The following is a 19,836-nucleotide window of genomic DNA, read 5'->3' as shown; positions in this document are numbered from 1 at the left end:
ACGTTAAAGAGCATTTTTAAAATGCTTCTCAGCCTTTAACGCTGTAAACGCCCCGACAAAAACAAGCACCTGTGGCTAACTGTACCTTAGGTCATCAACATAATGAAACACACCAGTCAGTCACAGACACAAGCTGCACCTTTTTACCATTGTTGCATGTATGTGACAAAATATACTTAGCCACACAAAGGTTTATCTGCAGCACGACTGCAATTAATCATACATTTAGCAAAGTCGTGATATTCAAGTGTGTTTGTAGTATTGTATGCACATCGTCTGTAATAATAAGGCAATTAAAAGTATGCTTTGTCTGTTGTCTTCTGTTTGCAGGATTGTGATTTCGACCCATTGAAGTACAACAGCGTAATTGAATGTGAAAAGCCCAACAACGACCTGAACAGATTCCGAGGCTACATGTGAGTGTGTCCCTGTTGAGTCTGTGTGTGGCTGCTGGCTGCCCACTGTGTGGTGCTCACTTTGTAAACTATCCTCTAACCCAGGATGCTCAGCTTTCTAATTTGTGAGCTCACATTCAGGTTTCAAGTTTCATTTTCATCTCACTGTAAATTAATGCAGCGACATTCTGAGTAACATTGTGCTTTAAAATGGAAATAATGTGAAAGTGTGGTTTGTTGACAAGCCCGGAGTTTCCAACTTAGAATTATGACTTAAACAGTTTTTCCAAGTCAAGATTAGAGTTTGCCTCCTGGGATGTGGTTGTAGGGTTTTGCCTGTTTGACCGTGCACATTTGAAGCCGCGTGTGCTTCCTTCATAATAACTACAGTAAAATGAATCATCAGCTGCTCCCTGCAACATGATGTAGCAGCAACAATATTGCTCTCACTCAGCTGGTTTCCTGTGTTACACCTTACTTCCTTTCTCTAGAAATTCTCAAGGTTTCAAGGTGTTATTAATTCTCAGGATGTCTTTTCATGATTGTTTGGGCCATTGGAAATACCAAGAGAGGGAAGGCAATATGTGCTGCAGATTCCTGAAGAAGAGAGGCTGACAGCGCATCGAGCAGTGCTCTACTCTCTGCTAATATCCTGCAAAACTGGCTCTGATGGATGAAAGTATTCAAGATGTGGAGCCTTTCATCAATGTATATATTACTACAAAATGATACTTTATCATATCTGAAGACTTGATGATAGACAGGAGTCGATAACAACCATGAAACAGCAGCTGCAGTAGCAACAGATGACGTCAAAGAGCCGAGTCCCATGATTGAGGTCTTAAAGTAAGATGTAATGATGTCATCAGGGTTATCTTGGTATTAGTGAGAGGGAGTCAGAGGGAGAAAGATATCTTCTTTTTATTTGAGCAGTGAGGGACAATCAGAGTGATAAAAGATCATCAAGTTGCATGAAGGGAAAAAATGTATCCAGGGTTTTTTTTTATCTACATGTAAGGACAGGACAGTTACATTATCTCAGGAGTTTGTGGAGTTCCCCTTTAAAACTGGTGCGTGAGCAGTGTCACTAATGTTACTATCCATAATTGATGTGTGACGTGTGTTCAGTCTTCAATGTAATTTATGCATTCAAGATTTACTTTCAATAGAAAACAATATTACTTCGATCTTTATTGGTTTACAGTAGCATTATTTAATTAATACTAACCATTAAAAGTGTCAACTGGTTGCCTGGATACCACACTATGACAACTAGACTCCAGGAAGTAAGTCGGTCCCCGGCATCAAAGTTAAGCGTAGGCTGTAACCCCCATTAAAGCCCAATTTTCAGTTGTTGCACAGACTAAACAAACAATACATAAAGTCTTAATCAGTGAGCTGAGGTGCTGGTAGCCTGGTGTTTATTAGCAGCTGTTCTCTACCAGTCTCGCCACTGCAGCTGCTGGCTGAACTTTATTTACTGAGCCACTCCTTTAAAAGTCAAAGCCATGTTTATCATTGAGATGGAGCTTGTTTACATGATTTTCAGAGAATTCATGCCGGGTGTACCCAGGTGGTCGTTTCATGTTGCCTCCACCCTGAGACGTGTTGGAGGCAGAGGAGATGAGAAACATCCTCTGAGTTGACAGTAAACCGGCGGTGGACTCACATGATTATGACATGTATGCTTTGCTCAAAAGGAGACCAGATGCTGGAGGTATTCAGTTGCCAGGCTACAGTGGAGAACAGGGCACGGCAGCGGAAGAGCTAAGGTGGGGAGGGAGCGGGGGGGGGGTCTTGTCTCAGCACTGTTTTATTACATTACGGCCACTGGCACTGAGTCTAATCTTGCTACCTTTCTGGGAGAGAAAGCACTCTGCGTCTCAAAGTGTTATCAATTCTCCAACAGTGTGAGCTATGAACTGGGGACGAGTGTGTGTGTGAACTACGGCTGCTCGGAGCTCAGGGACGCTGCTATCAATCCATAACGGTGGTGACGTGTCAGGCGGCCGGCTGTCAGAGGCCAAAGGATGAGCATTCCTGTTGGTAAACATGCTGACAGTTGCATGACTTCGAAAGAAGCTACAACAGAGACGATTAAACGCTGCCCCCAGTTAAAGGTTGTTTAACTAAAACCATTGTAATCCTTTGATTTAGTAATGGGATTAAAGCTGACATCAAAAACTCTGCTCTCCCCCTCTACAAGCGCATTTGCCCCCCCTGTTTAATACATCCATATTTCTTTAAGCGAAAAAAAAAAAACTCCTTTGGTGGGACGGCCGAGAGCCGACTTCACTATTTCTGTGCCGCCGAGGTTCTCAATGAGCCTGACGAGCTTTAAACGGAAGCGTCTGAAGTGAGATCTTAGGGTCAGCGATGAAGCAGTGAATTGCCTGATTGAGTCTAAGCCCGGGGGGGTTTCTGTGGAGCGGCGGCACGGCCAGTGCTTCTATATCAGAGGGATTTTGTGCTGAGATAAGGGCTCTGGGCTGAGGAAAGACCACGATGCTTCGGAGCATGATCGATTGAGGTGCTCAGCAGAATAAACTGATGTTGTCTTGAGGGGTTCTGCTATAGAGAGATACTCCACCTCTCCTTACGCTGTTTTTTTTCCCTGAGTGTAAAGACATTATTTTGGTCATTTTTGGTCACCTTTTGTTGGATAAAACCTTAGACGGATACTTAAAATCATTTTCTGCCTCCACAGAATCCATCGAAGTGGCAGAAGAGATGCACTTTACAAAGAAAACCTGCTGCTGCGCGGCTGCACCATCCGTAACACAGAGGAGGCTGTGGGAATAGTCATATACGCAGGTTAGCCGCCCCAAAAAAATAATGATGCTGCAAGCTGTCACGCTCCATATCTGACTTGGGACCAGCTGCTGCTAACATGGTATGTGTCTCCTCAGGTCACGAGACCAAAGCCATGCTGAACAACAACGGCCCGCGCTACAAGCGCAGTAAACTGGAGAGACAGATGAATGTAGATGTGTTCTGGTGTGTCATCATCCTGCTGGTCATGTGCCTGTTTGCTGCTGTGGGTGTGTAGTGCTTTAACACCTAGTCTGGTTCAGAGATGTCTGTTAAAAAGCTTCATTTATTTGGATTTATAATAAAAAAAAGATTGATAAAGAAAGACTTGTTTTATAAGACAGTGTTTACTGTGCTTTTATACAGTATATTATATATATCTTTTCATTCCTGTGTTTGTATGAGTTGACCTTGTAATGTTGCCGTTCCAGGTCACGGGCTCTGGATGTTTCAGTACAGAGATAAGAGGCCTGTGTTTGACGTTCTCAGTCCAGAGGGGACAGACTTATCACCCATCATGTCGGCCATTTATCTCTTCCTCACCATGATCATCGTCTTTCAGGTAGGAAACACTGAAACAGAGGCACAGATAAAGATAGAAACAAAACAAGACATACAAGTTTGAAATGTTTAATGCCTCTGCACATAAATCAAAGTATTGGCTATTTCAGCCCCCTAAGATGTGTGTAACCTCTAGATCTCTATCTCCACATTAAGTCTGGAAAAGCAGTGAGAGAGCACACGGTCCATGCAGCCAAATAATCTTTGTGATACAGGAGCAAAATAGGAAAAAGTGCCACCCGACAGCTATTGATTTTTTTCCCCCCTTTTTTTTTTTGCTCTCATGAAAAAAAAAGTCACCTTGTCCCATGTCAGATGTTGCAGATAGGTTTCAAACTGAATGAGAGGTCAGTGGAGATAGCAGGTTTGGCTACGCTCCGTGCACGGCAACAGTTTGAGGTTAGAGACCTGCTACCAGTATCACCAGACACTGCGTGATACACTTAAATAAACACATGACTCTGTTGGCGTCCACACAGTGTGCAGGCTGCGCTGCCCTCATTCCCAAAAAGCTGTGACTCATTTCTCCAGAACTACGCTCCAAAGGTGGCGCCTGGAAACGTCACACCAACATTTTTTACACAATTAAAGCGATCTGCAGAAGCACCCCGCTGGGTGCAAGGACCGCTGGTTGGGAATCAGCGCTCTAAATCATATATATATATATATATATATATATATATATATATATATGCTGTAAATGTGTTGTAAAAGGTGCCAGGAAAAAGCAGAGTACCAGCTCTGCCTCTTTGTAATAAACCCTCTATCTCTCTCTCTCTCTGCTCCCCTAGGTGCTGATACCCATCTCCCTCTTTGTGTCGATTGAGATTGTCAAGATCTGCCAAGTGTACTTCATCCATCAGGACCTGGATCTGTACGACGAGGAGACAGACACTCACCTGCAGTGCAGAGCTCTTAATATCACTGAGGATCTCGGCCAGATGCAATACATCTTCTCTGACAAGACAGGCACTCTGACGGAGAACAAGATGGTGTTTCGCCGCTGCACTGTGGCAGGGGTGGAGTACTCCCATGATGCCAATGGTAAGACAAGCCAGTAAACACACACACACACTCTCCATTACAGAAACAGTAAGCAGAGCTCACTTTCTTGAGTCACTCTAAATCAAGGGTGTCAAATGTACGGCCCGTGGGCCAAAACCGGTCCACCAGATGGTCCACTCCGGCCCGTGAGATGAATTTGCCAAGTGTGAAAATGACATAGAAGAGGCATAATATTTTGAAATTGCATGTATTTTTCTTGAGAAATTTCAGGTTGTTTAAAATGTTTTGTAAAAGGATAGTTAATTAAATGTAAACATCTTCATAATGTACTTCTTTGCACCAAAACAAAGGGAAAGTTTAGAGTTATTGTTATTTATAGGTTATAATGCTGTCATTTTACTGGTTCGGCCCACTGGAGATCAAATTACGATGTATGTGGCCCCTGAACTAAAATGAGGTTGACACACCTGCTCTAAATGTTGTGTGTGTGTGTGTGTTATTCAGCTAGAAGACTTGCTATGTACCAGGAGATGGATTCAGAGGAAGAGGACTGTACGTCTCATGGTGGCACCCTGCCCAGGCGGGACAGCGTGTCCAGCCACCAGAGCGCCCCGGTGGTGGTGCTGCGCTCGCAGAGCACCAAGTCCCACCGCAGGACGGGGAGCAGAGCCGAGGCCAAGCGCGCCAGCATCCTCTCCAAGCACACGGCCTTCAGCAGCCCCATGGTCAGTCCGCATCGCAGTCGTCGCCGTCCTCGTCCTCTGTGCTGTCTACTCTCCACTGATAACACCCCCCCTCTCTCTCCCCCCTCTCCCTCCCTCCCTCTTCCAACTCTGTCCTGCAGGAGAAAGATATCACCCCCGACCCTCAGCTCCTAGACAAGGTCAACGAATGCAGCAGTCAGATGGACTTCATGCGCTTCCACAGCCAGCCCATGTCCCAGCTGCCCTCCGACCTCTCTGACATCATCGATTTCTTCATCGCTCTCACCATCTGCAACACGGTGGTGGTGTCCTCCCCCAACCAGCCCAGACAGAAGGTAAAACTCACCTCTGCTGTCACAGGTCTTCAGCCGGTTAATGAAGGATTACCTTTTGACTCGCCCAGACAGTTTGTCTTCATCACATTGATGTCCGTGTTACCATATCTGCAGGGTGTGTATGTGTATGTAAGTGTCCTAACCAGCAGGTAAAACAGACTTTGTGACTGGTCTCTACAACTATCTAACTAACTAACTAACTAAACTAAAAATGTAACATAGTGCACATGTAGATATTATTAGAATGAGTTTCTCTTGCCAGAGTCAACAGGATGAAACTCGCTCTCCTCATCCGCCCGTCCAGAGTTTACTCTAGTTAAAAGTTACGACTGCAAATCGCATCCTGACTTTACTGGGAAATAATTAATTTAGAAGGAGCAGTTTTTTTCCTCTTCATCCTGTCCTAGAAAAGGTGTCAGACAGCCCTCTTCTGAAAATATACCCAATCTTTCTGAAGTATTTTTGGACCAATTTATTGGATTGTAGACAGAAGGAATGTGACAGGATAATAGGAGACGTAGGGGGTGACATGTCATGAGGGACTAGGGCTGAAAGATATGCAAAATATATATATATATCAGACATATTCAGTAGTGACATGAGTCACGATTTCAATAGGAATAGTAAATATTGGAATTTAATTTTGACTAAAAAAGAATAAAGATTATGATGAGGTTTTTGCTGAGGATCTGTACCAAATGAGTTCCCATTTCTCCTTGTCCGCTTTATGTGTGTACAATATTGTTAATAGACTGATGCAAGTCTATAGCACCACAATGCTTCATATATAGTATTATGTTGAGACACTACACCTCTATTGCAGACTTAGATATATCACGCTTATTGTGATTTCAGTAGATTAATAGTTCAGCCCTAATAGAGACATGGCAAATAAGAATGTATCTGGAAACCTGTAGGTTACAAAAGCATTGAGTTCAAGCCATAGAAGGTATAACAACTCTCACATTTCATTTATAAGTGCCTTTTCCTTGCCTGCTGAAGGCAATAACTTTAGTTAGCCTGTCAGGAGTGTTGCGAGTGCCATCACTGGAGCCATGCTTGCTGCATGACACTGTCAACTGGTCTGCTCAAAAACCATTGGATGGACTGACTATGAGATTTTGTAGGGAAAATGAATGATTAAAATAATAAAATAATACATTTTATTTGTTGGCGCCTTTCAAGACACTCAAAGTCGACTCGCCTTACAAATAGATAACAGAAAACATTATAACAGTAGCAAAATATACAAATAATAAATATGCAAATAGCAAACAAGCAGAACATACAAATACAGGTGGCTAAACGGATGGATGAACTATTGGGATTAGAGGGAGTAGGCAGTTTTGAAAATGAAGATCCCCACAGAGGCATTGTCTTGATGCACCATCACCAAAAGCCACAGCAATGTCTCCTGTTTGTTTTTTAAGCTTTGAACCACTCTCGCCTGGTCCGCACGCTCCGGAGAGAAGCTGTAAGCAAGATTAATATCTAGAAAGCTGGGGAGTATTTAAAGCGTCAGCAGGAGCTCCAGCAGGGACTAGTTCTACTGATATGCTTCCAAAGCCTGAACACAAGAGGCTCTCTAATGTCTAATTATTTTGTTTTTCTTTTTTTGAACAACGTGGGAGTAGCTTCCATCATTTGACAAATCGTTGCACGTTATTCTGCTCTGCTTTAACTATAAAAACAAAAGCACAAAAACCGTCCAAAGTGCTCAAAGTGTCCTGTTGCACGTAACATTGGCTGTTTTGCTGCCTGTATCTTTGATGTGCTGAGTCCAGTCGCGGTTGTGTATCCGTGTTTTGTTTTGTTTTGGTGCGAGCCTGGGTGTGGTCGTCCTGTTCAGAGGTGATATCCTCCGCACGCCGCTCGCTCTGTGCCCCGACGCGCTGTCCTGCTGCTCAGAGGTACAAATCTGTGGAGATTAAGCTTTACAACGTGATACATTATTTATGTACCCCGTGTTTCTGTTTGGAGGTTATCTGATAAGATGGAAGGAAATGGTAATCTGCACAGAAACACTTGGATATAATAGCCTTCCGGTTTTCCTTCATTCTTTTTTTATTGTTTGTACTTTTTTTTTTTTGTCCTTTGTTTTAGTGTAATTGTTCACATTTTATTATGATGCCCTCATGGCTCACTCAGCACCTGAATGATTTATATTTATAAATGTGAGAACTGTGGCTCCTGCTGCCAGGAGACCTCAGTGAGTCACTCGCACTCTGCTGTTGTACTGCACCACCTTGGGATAAAGCATTGGCCAAAGGATTATGGCTAGAGTCTGCATGTTCATCAAGTCTTCTGCATGTGCCACCATAGCTGAGCATGGCTTCACAAATACAATCACCTGCAACAGTTTTAGGCATAGATGCAGCCTGAACCCACCAAAGAACTGTGGCATTGTCTGCGATAGCATCCTCAACTTCAAAGTTAGCGCCACTCACTCATTTAACTTCTTCATCTTAAACACATCTCTTTTCTTTCAGTCTTTACAGTTTTTACTCACTCTGCTTTTATTTTCTTCACTACGCTCAAGCTCTTTGACCCTTTTTATGTGTATTTTTTTCTAAATAAAGTTATTATTATTGTTATGACGACCGTCAACCCCCAACCTACAAACCTCATAAGCTTTAGATGTGTTTCCTGAAAGCACTGTAACTCTGGACACTAGAAGGAAAACATTCCTTTCAGTTGAATTGAGTTCAATGCAATTCAATAAACCTAATTTGTCCCCAGGGGGAAATTCAAAGGGGACATAAAAAACACACACACACACAAAAGCACAATAAAGAACATACCCTTGTAAGGCAAACTACACATATCAGAAAAATAACAATGATATAAAGAAACACAGGTGCAGGGAAAAAAACAATCAACAGTGCAATAATCTGTATTATTTTAATGGGAGAGTGACTTTACTAGATCAGATAAATAACATTAGAAATGGTCAGAGATTAATGAGCAGCCAGGAGCGACTGGAACTGAAGTTTAGTCAAAGTTGATCCTCATGATCCTGCTCTCATATAAGTGATGGTAATGTAAAATGAGATAAGGAAATAAGACTAACATCCAAGAAATGAGCAGTGAACTCAACAAATAATCACAGTGATGGCTGTTTGTACTTTGATGGAGAGAGGTGAAGCTTAGTGGATATTTTAAAAATGTTTCTTATTCTTATTTGTACCAGTTTTACAGGAAAGGATTTTTAACTGCAGCTTGATGTGTCTGAAATGCACTATGAACTCTCTCATCCACACAGCTGATTAGTCACCGCATGAGGTCGGAGCGAACGTTGGATCATCAGGGACCTTAAAGGGATAGTTCAACATTTTGGCAAATTGCCCCATTGTCATAATCCCTATAGTTTTAGGAGTAGGTTTGTTACCTTTAATTGTTGGTGCAAGCTATTTTTAGAAGGGCGGAGCAGAGCTGCGAGCTACTCAGAGCTATTGTACGGGTTTGTTCCCATTAGCCTCTGTAGCATAGTTTTGAGCAGCTCGCGGCTCTGCTCTGCCGTTCTAAAAACAGCTTGCACCGACAATTAAAGGTAACAAACCTACTGCTAAAACTATAGGTATTATGGCAATGGGCCAATTTGCCAAAATGTTGAACTATCCCTTTAATGTCTGACTGGAGCATAGAGGAGTGACCTTCTTAAACTGACTGAACATTAAGCTCCACAGGTGTATATTTTTCAGAACAGGCTCTGTTTCTTGCTGCTTCAGGTGTTTGACTCAAGTTTCCTTGTCCTCCAGGTCCGCATGAGGTTTGAGCTCAAGTCTCCGGTCAAGACCATCGAGGACTTCATCAAGCGCTTCACCCCCAGCAGGCTGACCTCCGGCTCCAACAGCAGCAGCTCCTCCAGCCTCATCACAAACCGCTCCTCCAACAAGGGATGCTCCAGCATGCTGTCGTCCCCCTCGGCAGAGAGCACGCTGACCAAGCTGGATGAGGAGCAGCCGCACCGGGGCCTGGACCAGGCCTTCAGCCCCGTCCCGCCCAGCTACGACGGGAAGGCGCGGGGCGCGGAGGAGGGCGAGCTGCGCTACGAGGCGGAGTCGCCCGACGAGGCCGCTCTCGTCTACGCCGCCCGGGCCTACAAGTGCTCCCTCGTTGGACGCCTCCCTGATCAGGTGACCGTGGAGCTGCCGCACCTGGGCAAGCTGAGCTTTGAGCTGCTGCACACGCTGGGCTTCGACTCCACCAGGAAGCGCATGTCTGTGGTGGTGAGACATCCTCTGACGGACCAGATCACCGTGTACACCAAAGGTGCCGACTCTGTCATCATGGACCTCATCACTCCTCCCAACACAGGTAGGAAAGCACTCGTCACTATGGCTACACTTGCGCTCTACACCCTTGGTGAGGACAGAATAGTGTTGAACGGGGTTCGATTCAACACTATTCTTCTTCCCACAGTCCAAACACATTCACAGTAGGTTGATTGGTGACTCTAAATTGCCCATAGATGTGAAGGTGAGTGTGTGTGAATTGTTTGTCTCTACATGTGATTGACTGGTGACCTGTCAGGGGTGTACCCGGGTGTATTATGAATTAATGACAGAGCATTTGAACGAAGCCAGACGATTAATTAATTGTGGGAGAGTTATGGAGAAGGGTGGGACCACATACGTTTTTAACTTCAGCCCACTCCTTTTCGGACATGAGAAAACAAAAAAAAGAGTTTGCAAAGTGCAGCTACTTGCTCACTGTTTTCATTTCCTGTTTACTTGATTACCTATTTTGCATGTTTGAAATAAGATTCATTCATTCACTCATACCCCATCCTCACCCTGTTAGCTGGGATTAGCTCCGATCCCCTTCCGCAACCCTGTGTGGGTCTTCACCTGGTTCTCCAGGATATTTTCTTTGAACTCTGCTCTGTCCAGAGTGATGGATTGTTTTCAGTTGTAGCTGCTTCAGGTTTGATATAAAAACAATTTGAAAAAATAGTACTTACACTGAGCGCTGTCTGTGGACTAACATGCCTGCTGAGGGTGGTGGTCTTTGTCTTCTTCACACAGCCCTCATGGTTTCACCCCCTCTGCCCCAAACCTGATGTAAACGTATAAGGTGACATGTTATGTAAGAACTTGTATTTTTGGAGCAAGTCGCTGCTGCAAAACTCAACACTTGCGTTGATTGGTTTCCCCTTTCCCCCCCCCGAAAAAAAACAACACTTCCGGGCTGCTTTGTGTGTTTTTTTCCTCTGTTCCCTGCTACTCTACACCTTCTTTAACATCCTAATGGCAGAGGTGTAGCAGGTTGTTAATATTCCAGGCACACAAAGAGCCACACAGGCACTTTTCACTAATGCTTCGTACACAGTCACCAGACATCTGTCTCAGAGTGCTTAGCAAGGACTGTTTCAGCCCACAGATTGAAGGCTTCACACAACACAGTTTTTCAGGCTGCAGTTGAGGATTATTTTACTTGTATGTTATGTTTTAATGAATTTATGATTTATAGGCTGTAAAATGTCAGAAAACAGTGAAAAATTCTTATTATAATAATTCTCCAGGGGCCAAGTTCATATCTTTGGGATTCCTATTTTTCTCACACAGCTCAAAATATTTGTTTGTTGAAATGATATTACCGTAGACAGAAAAATATTCACAAATACTGGCATCCGAGAAGGTGAAACAAGTAAATGTTGAGCACTTTTGTTTGATAAATAACTTTATGTTGGCTAATTTTTATCATCCAGAACAGTCTGACAGCAATGATACTCACACGTTTAAGCAGCAGTTTGTGATCAGTTTACATGTGATGAGCAATACAATATAGTGTTATCTCATCTTTGGCTCTGGAGCTCTGAACAGTCTGTGCCCCAACTCTCTAGATCCCATCAAGGTTATCTTAAAGGGATAGTTCAACATTTTGGCAAATTGGCCCACTGCCATAATCCCTATAGTTTTAGGAGTAGGTTCGTTACCTTTAACTGTCAGTGCAAGCTGTTTTTAGAACGACGGAGCTGCTCAGAGCTACGCTACGGAGGCTAATGGGATTTCTTGGTTTCCCTCATCAAACTCATCAAATACACAATCAAACAACTCCAAAACGCTCTGGTGGACAAGTTGTGACCTGCACATTCACCATGCTATGAGATAATAACAGAACGTTACGAGACAGAGTTGTTTTCTAGGTAAATTCATGCAAAAGCGCTGATGCGCGTTGCCGTCGGGGGCAGTTTTTCGGTGAGCAGTCTCTGCATTCACCTTTTTGAGTTGTGGTTTGTTCAGTCTGGTGTGAAAGGGCTCACTTGACCTTAATGTGTGGACTAAACCAGTGAATTTCTAACTTTTTCATGTCAAGGAAGTTAGACCACATACCCTCGATTTGATACGATTTTGTCGCGTGCTCCTTCATCTGATGTTTTTTTTTTTTTCATTTAGATGTGACCAAAATAAAAATACTTTATCTTCATTCTTACTCTTTCTCGAGGGACCCCCACCAGGACTCCCCGTAATGTTACGGCAGAAAAGACCAAAAACAAGATGAACTTAATGGAAGTTGATCTCCTCTTTGAGATATATGTGTGTTTGTCTTTTCTTCGCCGTGATTTATTAAGTTGTGGTTTTCTCCTCAGGATGTGATGTTGCGTGTAAAAGCCCAATGAGCTGTATATATTCCACAGATTTATATTTTGATGGGTTGAACTGGATCGACCTCTGCAGCAATCTGTCTGGGCTCTGCCTTCAGTAAAAGCATACCGTCATGTTCGTGGGTAATTCATTTATTTCACATGGCTGGTTAGTGGCTCCCTCCTGTTCATTAGAGGAGGGCAGTTCATCTCAGTTGTTCAGAGAAATGCTCTCCAACTAAATGATCCTCCTAAGCCGAATGGAGACTTGTTAACTGTGGCACGTCAGTGGAGGAAAGCACTCCCATCTTGTTTTGGCATGTTTTCCAGCGGAGGTGGAGTCAGCGCACTCCTGTGGAGGAATTCTGAATTCCATTATGATTTATTGTATTGATTTTCCATTAAAAGGGCCACGCTGGTCCCTTTGCGTTTAGCTACAGGGCTGTGCGTGCTGATTGGTCATCATTTCTAATGCCCTCCATAGAACAACGTCTGAGCTGCCAAACAAGTTTTTCACTTACTTAAAATTCACAGAGCGCTGCTGCTCACTAGAGGAGACTTGGGACAGTCCACACACACACACACACACACACACACACACACACACACACACACACACTCCTCCACCACGTGTCTCAGTTCAGCACCTTTAATGGCCGACAGGGTGTGTCCTTACTCGGACAACTCACTTCTTTGTTTTACCATTGGGTCAAAGCAGCCAATTAGAGCACAGCGTGAGTTGAGCCTCCTCATAACACAGACTTCCATAATGGCTCCATTCAGGCAGTGAGGGAGTTGTTCAGTGTCACTCTAATAACAGTGTATGTGGAGGTGCTGGAGGTAGACTCTACACCCTGGGGCTTAAAGGCTGGTGTGTGTGTGTGTGTGTGAGTGCGATGAAGTCACTCTGGCGTTGTTCCTCCTCCTGCTGCAAATTCCACCTCAAAACAGAATTAGTATTTTTCTTAGAGTTCCTCTCCAGACACGTTTTACACTGTGTACTCTGCTATAAATAACATTTTGTTTCACATGGATTTCCCGCACAAGAAACAAAAAATGAATCAAGAACTGGGACCACCCACCTGGTCCGGCTCACCAGGTGAAAGAGCAGAGAGCATCAAGATGTTGAGAGGAGGAAACATCAGAGAGACTTGGCCACATGTTTGAGCCTCGGTCAGAACCGGAGGAGGAGGAGGAGGAGGAGGAGGGAGGAGGGAGGAGGAGGTCGAGACCAGAACCACAGATGGATGAGAACAGTTTGCATACTTAACATCCTTTGTCATTTATTAATTTGTAACTGGTTGACACTGTGTTATTGCTAATGCTATCTCTCATTCTCTGTAATGACAAGGTTTTCAGGGTTGTTTAGCCCCGCCCACTGTCCTTAGTTCACAAGAGGTCACATATGAAACCCTGATTGGTTCAGTGAAGTTCAAGGTGTAAAAACTCAGTCATGGTGTTGACTGATGATATTACTCATCATATTTCTTTGTATTATATAAAAACATCATACTCACGTGTTAATAAGGTTAAAGGTTAAAGGGGCAAATTGGCCCATTGCCATAATCCCTATAGTGTTAATTGTCGGTGCAAGTTGTGACCTGCACATTCACCACGCTATGAGATAATAACGGAACGTTACGAGACAGAGTTGTTTTAGAGGTAAATTCTTGCAAAAGCGCTGATGCGCAAAATCCCATTAGCCTCCGTAGCGTACCTCTGAGCAGCTTGCGGCTCTGCTCTGCCATTCTAAAAATAGCTTGCACGGACAATTAAAGGGAAAGGGAACTATAGGGATTATGGCAATGGGCCAACTATCCCTTTAAAGACCAGATTGTCATCAGAGGGGGCCTATAATTTCCTACTCACACTTTGTGTTTTTAGTTGCTAAGTGGGTTTTCTCAGCTCTGCAGAGTCTTCCAGAGCATCTTTCAGCTCATTGTTTTGGTTTGATGGGCCACAACCTCGATGTTTTGATTCACACTCACTGCTCTCAAAAAGGTGAAAAAGCCGCAGCCCCGCTGTATGTAACCTGGCTGCCAAGCACCAAATGTCAGACAGACGAAGTTAGCACCTGACTGGTGAACACAGTGGGGCATTGAGCAGCGAAAGAACCAGAGACCAGAGTGAAGAGCTGACAGAGAGCGAATGCTGCACCCACATTCGTCAGCCTTTAACACGAACAGCACATCCTGTTTTAGGTGGATTTTCCCATCTTCAGGAGAAAGAAAAATAAACATTATGTGCAGTTCCACCTGCAGTCTGGGCCTAGCAGCTATTTGTCAAAAACAAAACACTCCTGCTGTCCTTGGAAATGTTTTTTTTTCTCCCCATAAGACAGAAAAGAGTTTTTGTGACAAATAACAAGAATATAAGTGAAGTGATGAAACTGCTACATTACTTTTACAAGCATCAGTCTGCTTTAGTTGGGAATGAAAACGTCTTGATTGTGTCTTTTATCATGGCAAAAAAATAGTCCATTTTGTGTTTGGAGTCGCTGAAAGTTGTGTGTTGATTTATTCCTCTCGGTAAAAATAATTTTGTGTGGCAGTGCATGTGTAGCAAAGCTGTTGTGTTATTAGTGAGCTTACATGGCTGGCAGTCAGAGGGTTGGCTGGTGCATCTGTGTCTGATGAAGCCAATCTGTTTGTACGCCGTCCCTGTGCCAGAAAGACGGCCAGCACGCTGTGCCACAGAGACACTTTAGCAAGACTCAAGTACAAAACCTGATACTTCAAAACACCTAGAATGACATGTGATATTCAGTCGCATTGATAATCATTCAGTGAATTAATTGAAGCGGATAAATTATGTCTGTATGCTGTTATCACGTTTTGCTTGATGAGGGATGTGAAGACTTGAAAATGTGAAATGTACTGAGGCGCAGTGGAGATGGTTAGTTTAGGTGTGAAGGCAGATGGCTTTCATGTGCCTCTTGGAAGAAGCCCTTGGCAGTCTCGATCCAAAGCGCTCAACCACTTACACAAATTCCCCAAAAAACACAAATGTTCCATCTCGGTTCTCGTGTCATTTTTGTGTTTGTGTTTTGTTTTAAAGGTAACTCCAAAGGGAAACGACAAAAAAAGATCATCTACAGGACGCAGAACTACCTGAATCTGTACGCCGCAGATGGCCTTCGCACACTGTGCATTGCAAAAAAGGTAACAGGGATTCACAAACCTCTAAAGAAGTGCTGAACAAAGGCCCTCTCTAATTAAACTGCCTTAGAAGGTGCAGATGATGTGTCTCGGAGGCTGTTCGGCAGGTTGTGTTTGTAGCCCAGCACAGATGATCACATAGACCGGCGCTTCCTAAAGTGACATTCTTCGTGACTCAGCTGCAATCTGTGCCACTTTCCCAGGCTGTTAATTTATGCTCTCACAAGCTGGGCTCATTATATCCCTGCTTGTGCAAAGCCCGTCACCAGAGCGATGTGATAAAACACCCTCTCAAGGTCTCACATTTTCCTGTGGATCCTCCTCTGCTATGTAGGCAAAGGAAGAGAAGCTGCTCCACTGTTAAATTTTCCTTGGCTACTTTTTTACAGATAATGGTGTGTGTATGTGTGTGTGTATTAATGTCTATGTTTATGTGACAGACCATGAGCAAGGAAGAGTATGCCTGCTGGCTGCAGCGTCACCTGGAGGCTGAGACGGCCATTCAGGGAAGAGAGGAGCTGCTTTTTGAGTCGGCCCTGCGACTGGAGACAAACCTCCAGCTGTTGGGTAATTGATGCTCCTCAAACAAAGTCATGTTCACAATTCTCATTTTAAAGAAATAGTTCAACAACATTTTGGCAAATTCGCCTATTGCCATAATCCTTATAGTCACAGGAGTAGGTTCATTACCTTTTATCGGTGCATGTTGTTTTGAGATCTGCGGGGCAGAGACGCAAGCTGCTCAGTGAACACAATGGAGGTGAACGGTACATTTTCCCCAGTCCCTCAAAATTCATCAAATGCACAATCCAACAACTCCAAAGTTGTGACCTGCAGATTCACCACACTATGAAATAATCATGTAACATTATGAGACGAGAGTTGTTTTTCGAGGCAAATGCAGCCGGAACTACATTCCAGACACGGCTGCTGGCGGAGTGATTTCAAAAGCGCACGTTTAGTGCGGCTCCTCCCGTTTACTCAAGAAAGTAGTTTTGAGTATTTGCTTCATGTGTCGTATTGTTACATAATTATACATGATTATTTCATAGCGTGGTGAATCTGCAGGTCACAACTTCTGTGTTTTGGAGTTTTTGGATTGTGTATTTGATGAGTTTTGAGGGACAGGGGACCTGTACCATTCACCTCCATTGTGTTCGCTGAGCAGCTCGCATCTCCTCCGCGGATCTCAAAACAACATGCACCGATAATTAAAGGTAATGAACCCCTATGACTAGAGGGATTAAGGCAATAGGAGAATTTTGCCAAAATGTTGAACTTTACCTTTAAGTACATAATAGTATAGTATGTAATGTCGTCGTTGGAGTTTGTCACAGTCGTGCGTCTTCACCCGCAGGAGCGACGGGCATCGAGGACCGTCTGCAGGACGGTGTGCCCGAAACTATAGCTTCTCTGCGGAAGGCTGGCCTGCAGATATGGGTGTTGACGGGCGACAAACAGGAAACGGCAGTGAACATAGCGTATGCCTGCAAGCTGCTGGACCCAGAGGAGGAGATCCTGACACTGAATGCTGATTCTCAGGTGAGCGACACCAGCCGGGATTTCATTAACCCCACCTCACCACATCAAAGAGTCGACATATTCAAATTCAAGTTCATGATTTAATGAAATTAAATTTGATAAAACAGATGGAAAGTGTAAAGTTGAAACAATGAGTTACTCAATCAACCGGTAAAATTAATTATTTACAAGATTCATTTTTTTGTCAGATTTTTGCTGGTTTTGGAAATCTTATGACTGTAGCCTGAACACATTTAGGTTTGGACTAAAGGAGTAATTTAATCAACTATTTCCAGGGTTTGCAATTTATTAATGATTGATAAATGATTAATCAAGAGACCAATTAATTGGCTGATAGAAGCTACTATAAGCAAGTTCATGAAACCAAGTGCTGTTTTTCTCCGCTCAGTGCTCCTCCTACATCCTCATCATGTTTCAGTCTTCAGGCTAAACCAAGCCAACTGTCTGCTGCCTGTGATTTATCGTTGATCGTATACAGTGGTAGCAATGTAGAGGAAAGTGAATGAGCATATTTTCCATGATGTTTTTTTTATGTAATAGATCTGTTTGTCTTTTTTTTTTATCTGTTGTGCAACTTCCAGTATCGAAAATCTGGTCTGACAGTCATCATGATGTTTAACTCTGTGCTGTTGAAGCATTTGGTCGCCAGATGTGAAGCAGGGCAGGCAGGTTGATATTAAACAATTCAGTGTCCTGATCCTAAAGCCCGGCCCACTCTCTGCCCGTCTCTGAACCAGGAGGCATGTGCGTTGTTGCTGGAGGAGAGTTTACACTACATCCAGGCCAAATTCCTCTGCAGCTCTGCAGACCAAGCCGCCAAGGCCTTCCACACTAACATTCCAGCCTTTGACATCTATCCCCCTTCGTCTCCATCCTCCTCATCCTCCCACACCGTTCCCTTCATGGTGCACCGGTTGGGCCTGGTAATTGATGGGCGGACCCTGGCCTACGCCTTGGATAAGAGTTTGGAGGATAAGTTTCTGGCGGTAGCTCGGAGCTGTCGTTCAGTTCTCTGCTGCCGCTCAACGCCGCTGCAGAAGAGCATGGTGGTCAAACTGGTGCGGAACAAGCTGAAGGTCATGACTCTGGCCATAGGTAAGTACCAGGTCAACAAGACACTATTACAAACATTCATACAGTGTAATATACCCTTTCTCGTAAGATCACAGTCCCCGCAGTTGATATGAATACTGATAGCAGTGGCTCCAAAAAAAGAAAAAGAAGAAAAAACCTCTCCAAAAATTGAAATCATTTCCTATCCTGGTTAAATTGAATATTTAATAACATACTTACATTGGTGGGGCTTCTTTGGGGACATAAACATTCCTTATCTCTACACTGATTAAATTATGAGTAAGGAGTCTTGACCCTTCATGTTCTCATGAGGTTGTGCAATCCAGCAGCGTTCAGACAGATTAAAACACACCAGAGCCCCTGAACACGGCTGCTGAAAGAGTAAAATACTAATAAGTTATTAAATATGACCTTACCCTCATCCTACTGTACCTTCACATTGTTTCCAATACTATATGTTGATCTGTGAACCCAAAACCTGTGACTTCTTGAAAAGTGTGCTGCCTCTCCAAAATAGTAACTCGAGGGTCAGACCACAAATCAAACTAACGCTAAGTGTTTCTGAATCTGGTGAAGCATGTTCTCTGTCCAGTCCTTGTTCCAGGTTATTTCCCAGGTCTATGAGGAGTAGAAAGGACCTGCATCTGATCCTAATAAGAATTTAATGAAACCACTGCGATGTGAGTGGGATTTGGACCAATGAAACAACATTGTCTTGTTTTTCCTGTGAAAACAGTTGTATAATGTCTTTGTGGCTCTGGAGGGATCATTACAGATTATTTTACAGATAAGGTTTAGAAATATTTAACAAGGACGCAATGAAAGCTCACACTACGAAACTGGCAAACCTGAGTGAAGTCTGGTCTGACCTGTAGCCACTGTGTAAAAACTCACAATTTCACATGAGGTCCGAGAGACACAAACAAAAATATTTACTGTATATACCTTCACAGAAACTGAAACTTAGGAAATGCACTCAGGTACTTTTAGGTGAGTTGTTGGCCGAGGCAAAAGTGTAAATTATTTTTGGCCAGTTCAGCAAACTAAATATTTGTGATTCAAATAGTTTCTACTGCCCCTTACTGTCAGATAATAGTGTAGCAGTGTATCACTTATATACGAGGAAAGGTTTTTCTTTAAGCATCATGTAAATAGAGTAAAACATCTTTTCTTATTAAATGAAAAAATGACTTTGTGTGATGACTATCAGTGTGGCAGACTAGCTGTGACCGTCTTCTTCCTGCTGTGGCGTCAGTATGAGCTAAAGCTAAAGTTTATGTCGGGGAGAAGTGCTCACTCATCATGCATACACACTTTCTGCAGCACTGCTGCAACTACTGCGTTGACACAATGTTATTTTAAGAAACCTCTAGTAATTATACAATTATAGCATAATAGAGGTGACACAAAGATGTCAGTGTGACTTATGACCGTCTTTCCCCTGTTTCCATTTTATTTGTTTCTGCTGCACTCAGGATCCTGACTTTGCCAGACAAGCTCTTTTCTGTCACTGCTATGTTTGCAGTAATGTGGAGGAAAACACTGCAGCTGCGAACAGCAGATGATGGTGCACCTCTAACATCTATCAGCACTCTGATCTTATTATTTTCATCGTTTTCAGACCTTTCAGACACTAACAAGAACGGAGCCTCCGCCTACTGTCAT

General features: G+C 43.4%; 1 protein-coding gene across 2 annotated transcripts in view; it reads left to right on the top strand.

The window, feature by feature from the left end:
• atp10a (ATPase phospholipid transporting 10A) overlaps positions 1 to 19,836 on the top strand; it is a 38,312-nt gene that overhangs the window by 5,232 nt on the left and 13,244 nt on the right. For both annotated transcript variants that reach the window (XM_085773681.1, XM_085773682.1), the window contains exons 3-14: positions 331 to 416; positions 3,103 to 3,209; positions 3,305 to 3,436; positions 3,638 to 3,768; positions 4,559 to 4,811; positions 5,277 to 5,497; positions 5,617 to 5,811; positions 9,570 to 10,128; positions 15,455 to 15,558; positions 15,996 to 16,122; positions 16,913 to 17,097; positions 17,835 to 18,192. In XM_085773681.1, coding sequence (XP_085629807.1) covers positions 331 to 416; positions 3,103 to 3,209; positions 3,305 to 3,436; positions 3,638 to 3,768; positions 4,559 to 4,811; positions 5,277 to 5,497; positions 5,617 to 5,811; positions 9,570 to 10,128; positions 15,455 to 15,558; positions 15,996 to 16,122; positions 16,913 to 17,097; positions 17,835 to 18,192 — 2,458 coding nt within the window. The remainder of the gene's footprint in view (positions 1 to 330; positions 417 to 3,102; positions 3,210 to 3,304; positions 3,437 to 3,637; positions 3,769 to 4,558; positions 4,812 to 5,276; positions 5,498 to 5,616; positions 5,812 to 9,569; positions 10,129 to 15,454; positions 15,559 to 15,995; positions 16,123 to 16,912; positions 17,098 to 17,834; positions 18,193 to 19,836) is intronic.

Source organism: Trachurus japonicus, chromosome 4 (genome assembly GCF_045865225.1).
Source record: "Trachurus japonicus isolate A0001 chromosome 4, Traja_1.0".
NCBI classification, from domain to species: Eukaryota; Metazoa; Chordata; class Actinopteri; order Carangiformes; family Carangidae; genus Trachurus; species Trachurus japonicus.
This window is presented reverse-complemented; position numbering and strand designations above follow the sequence as displayed.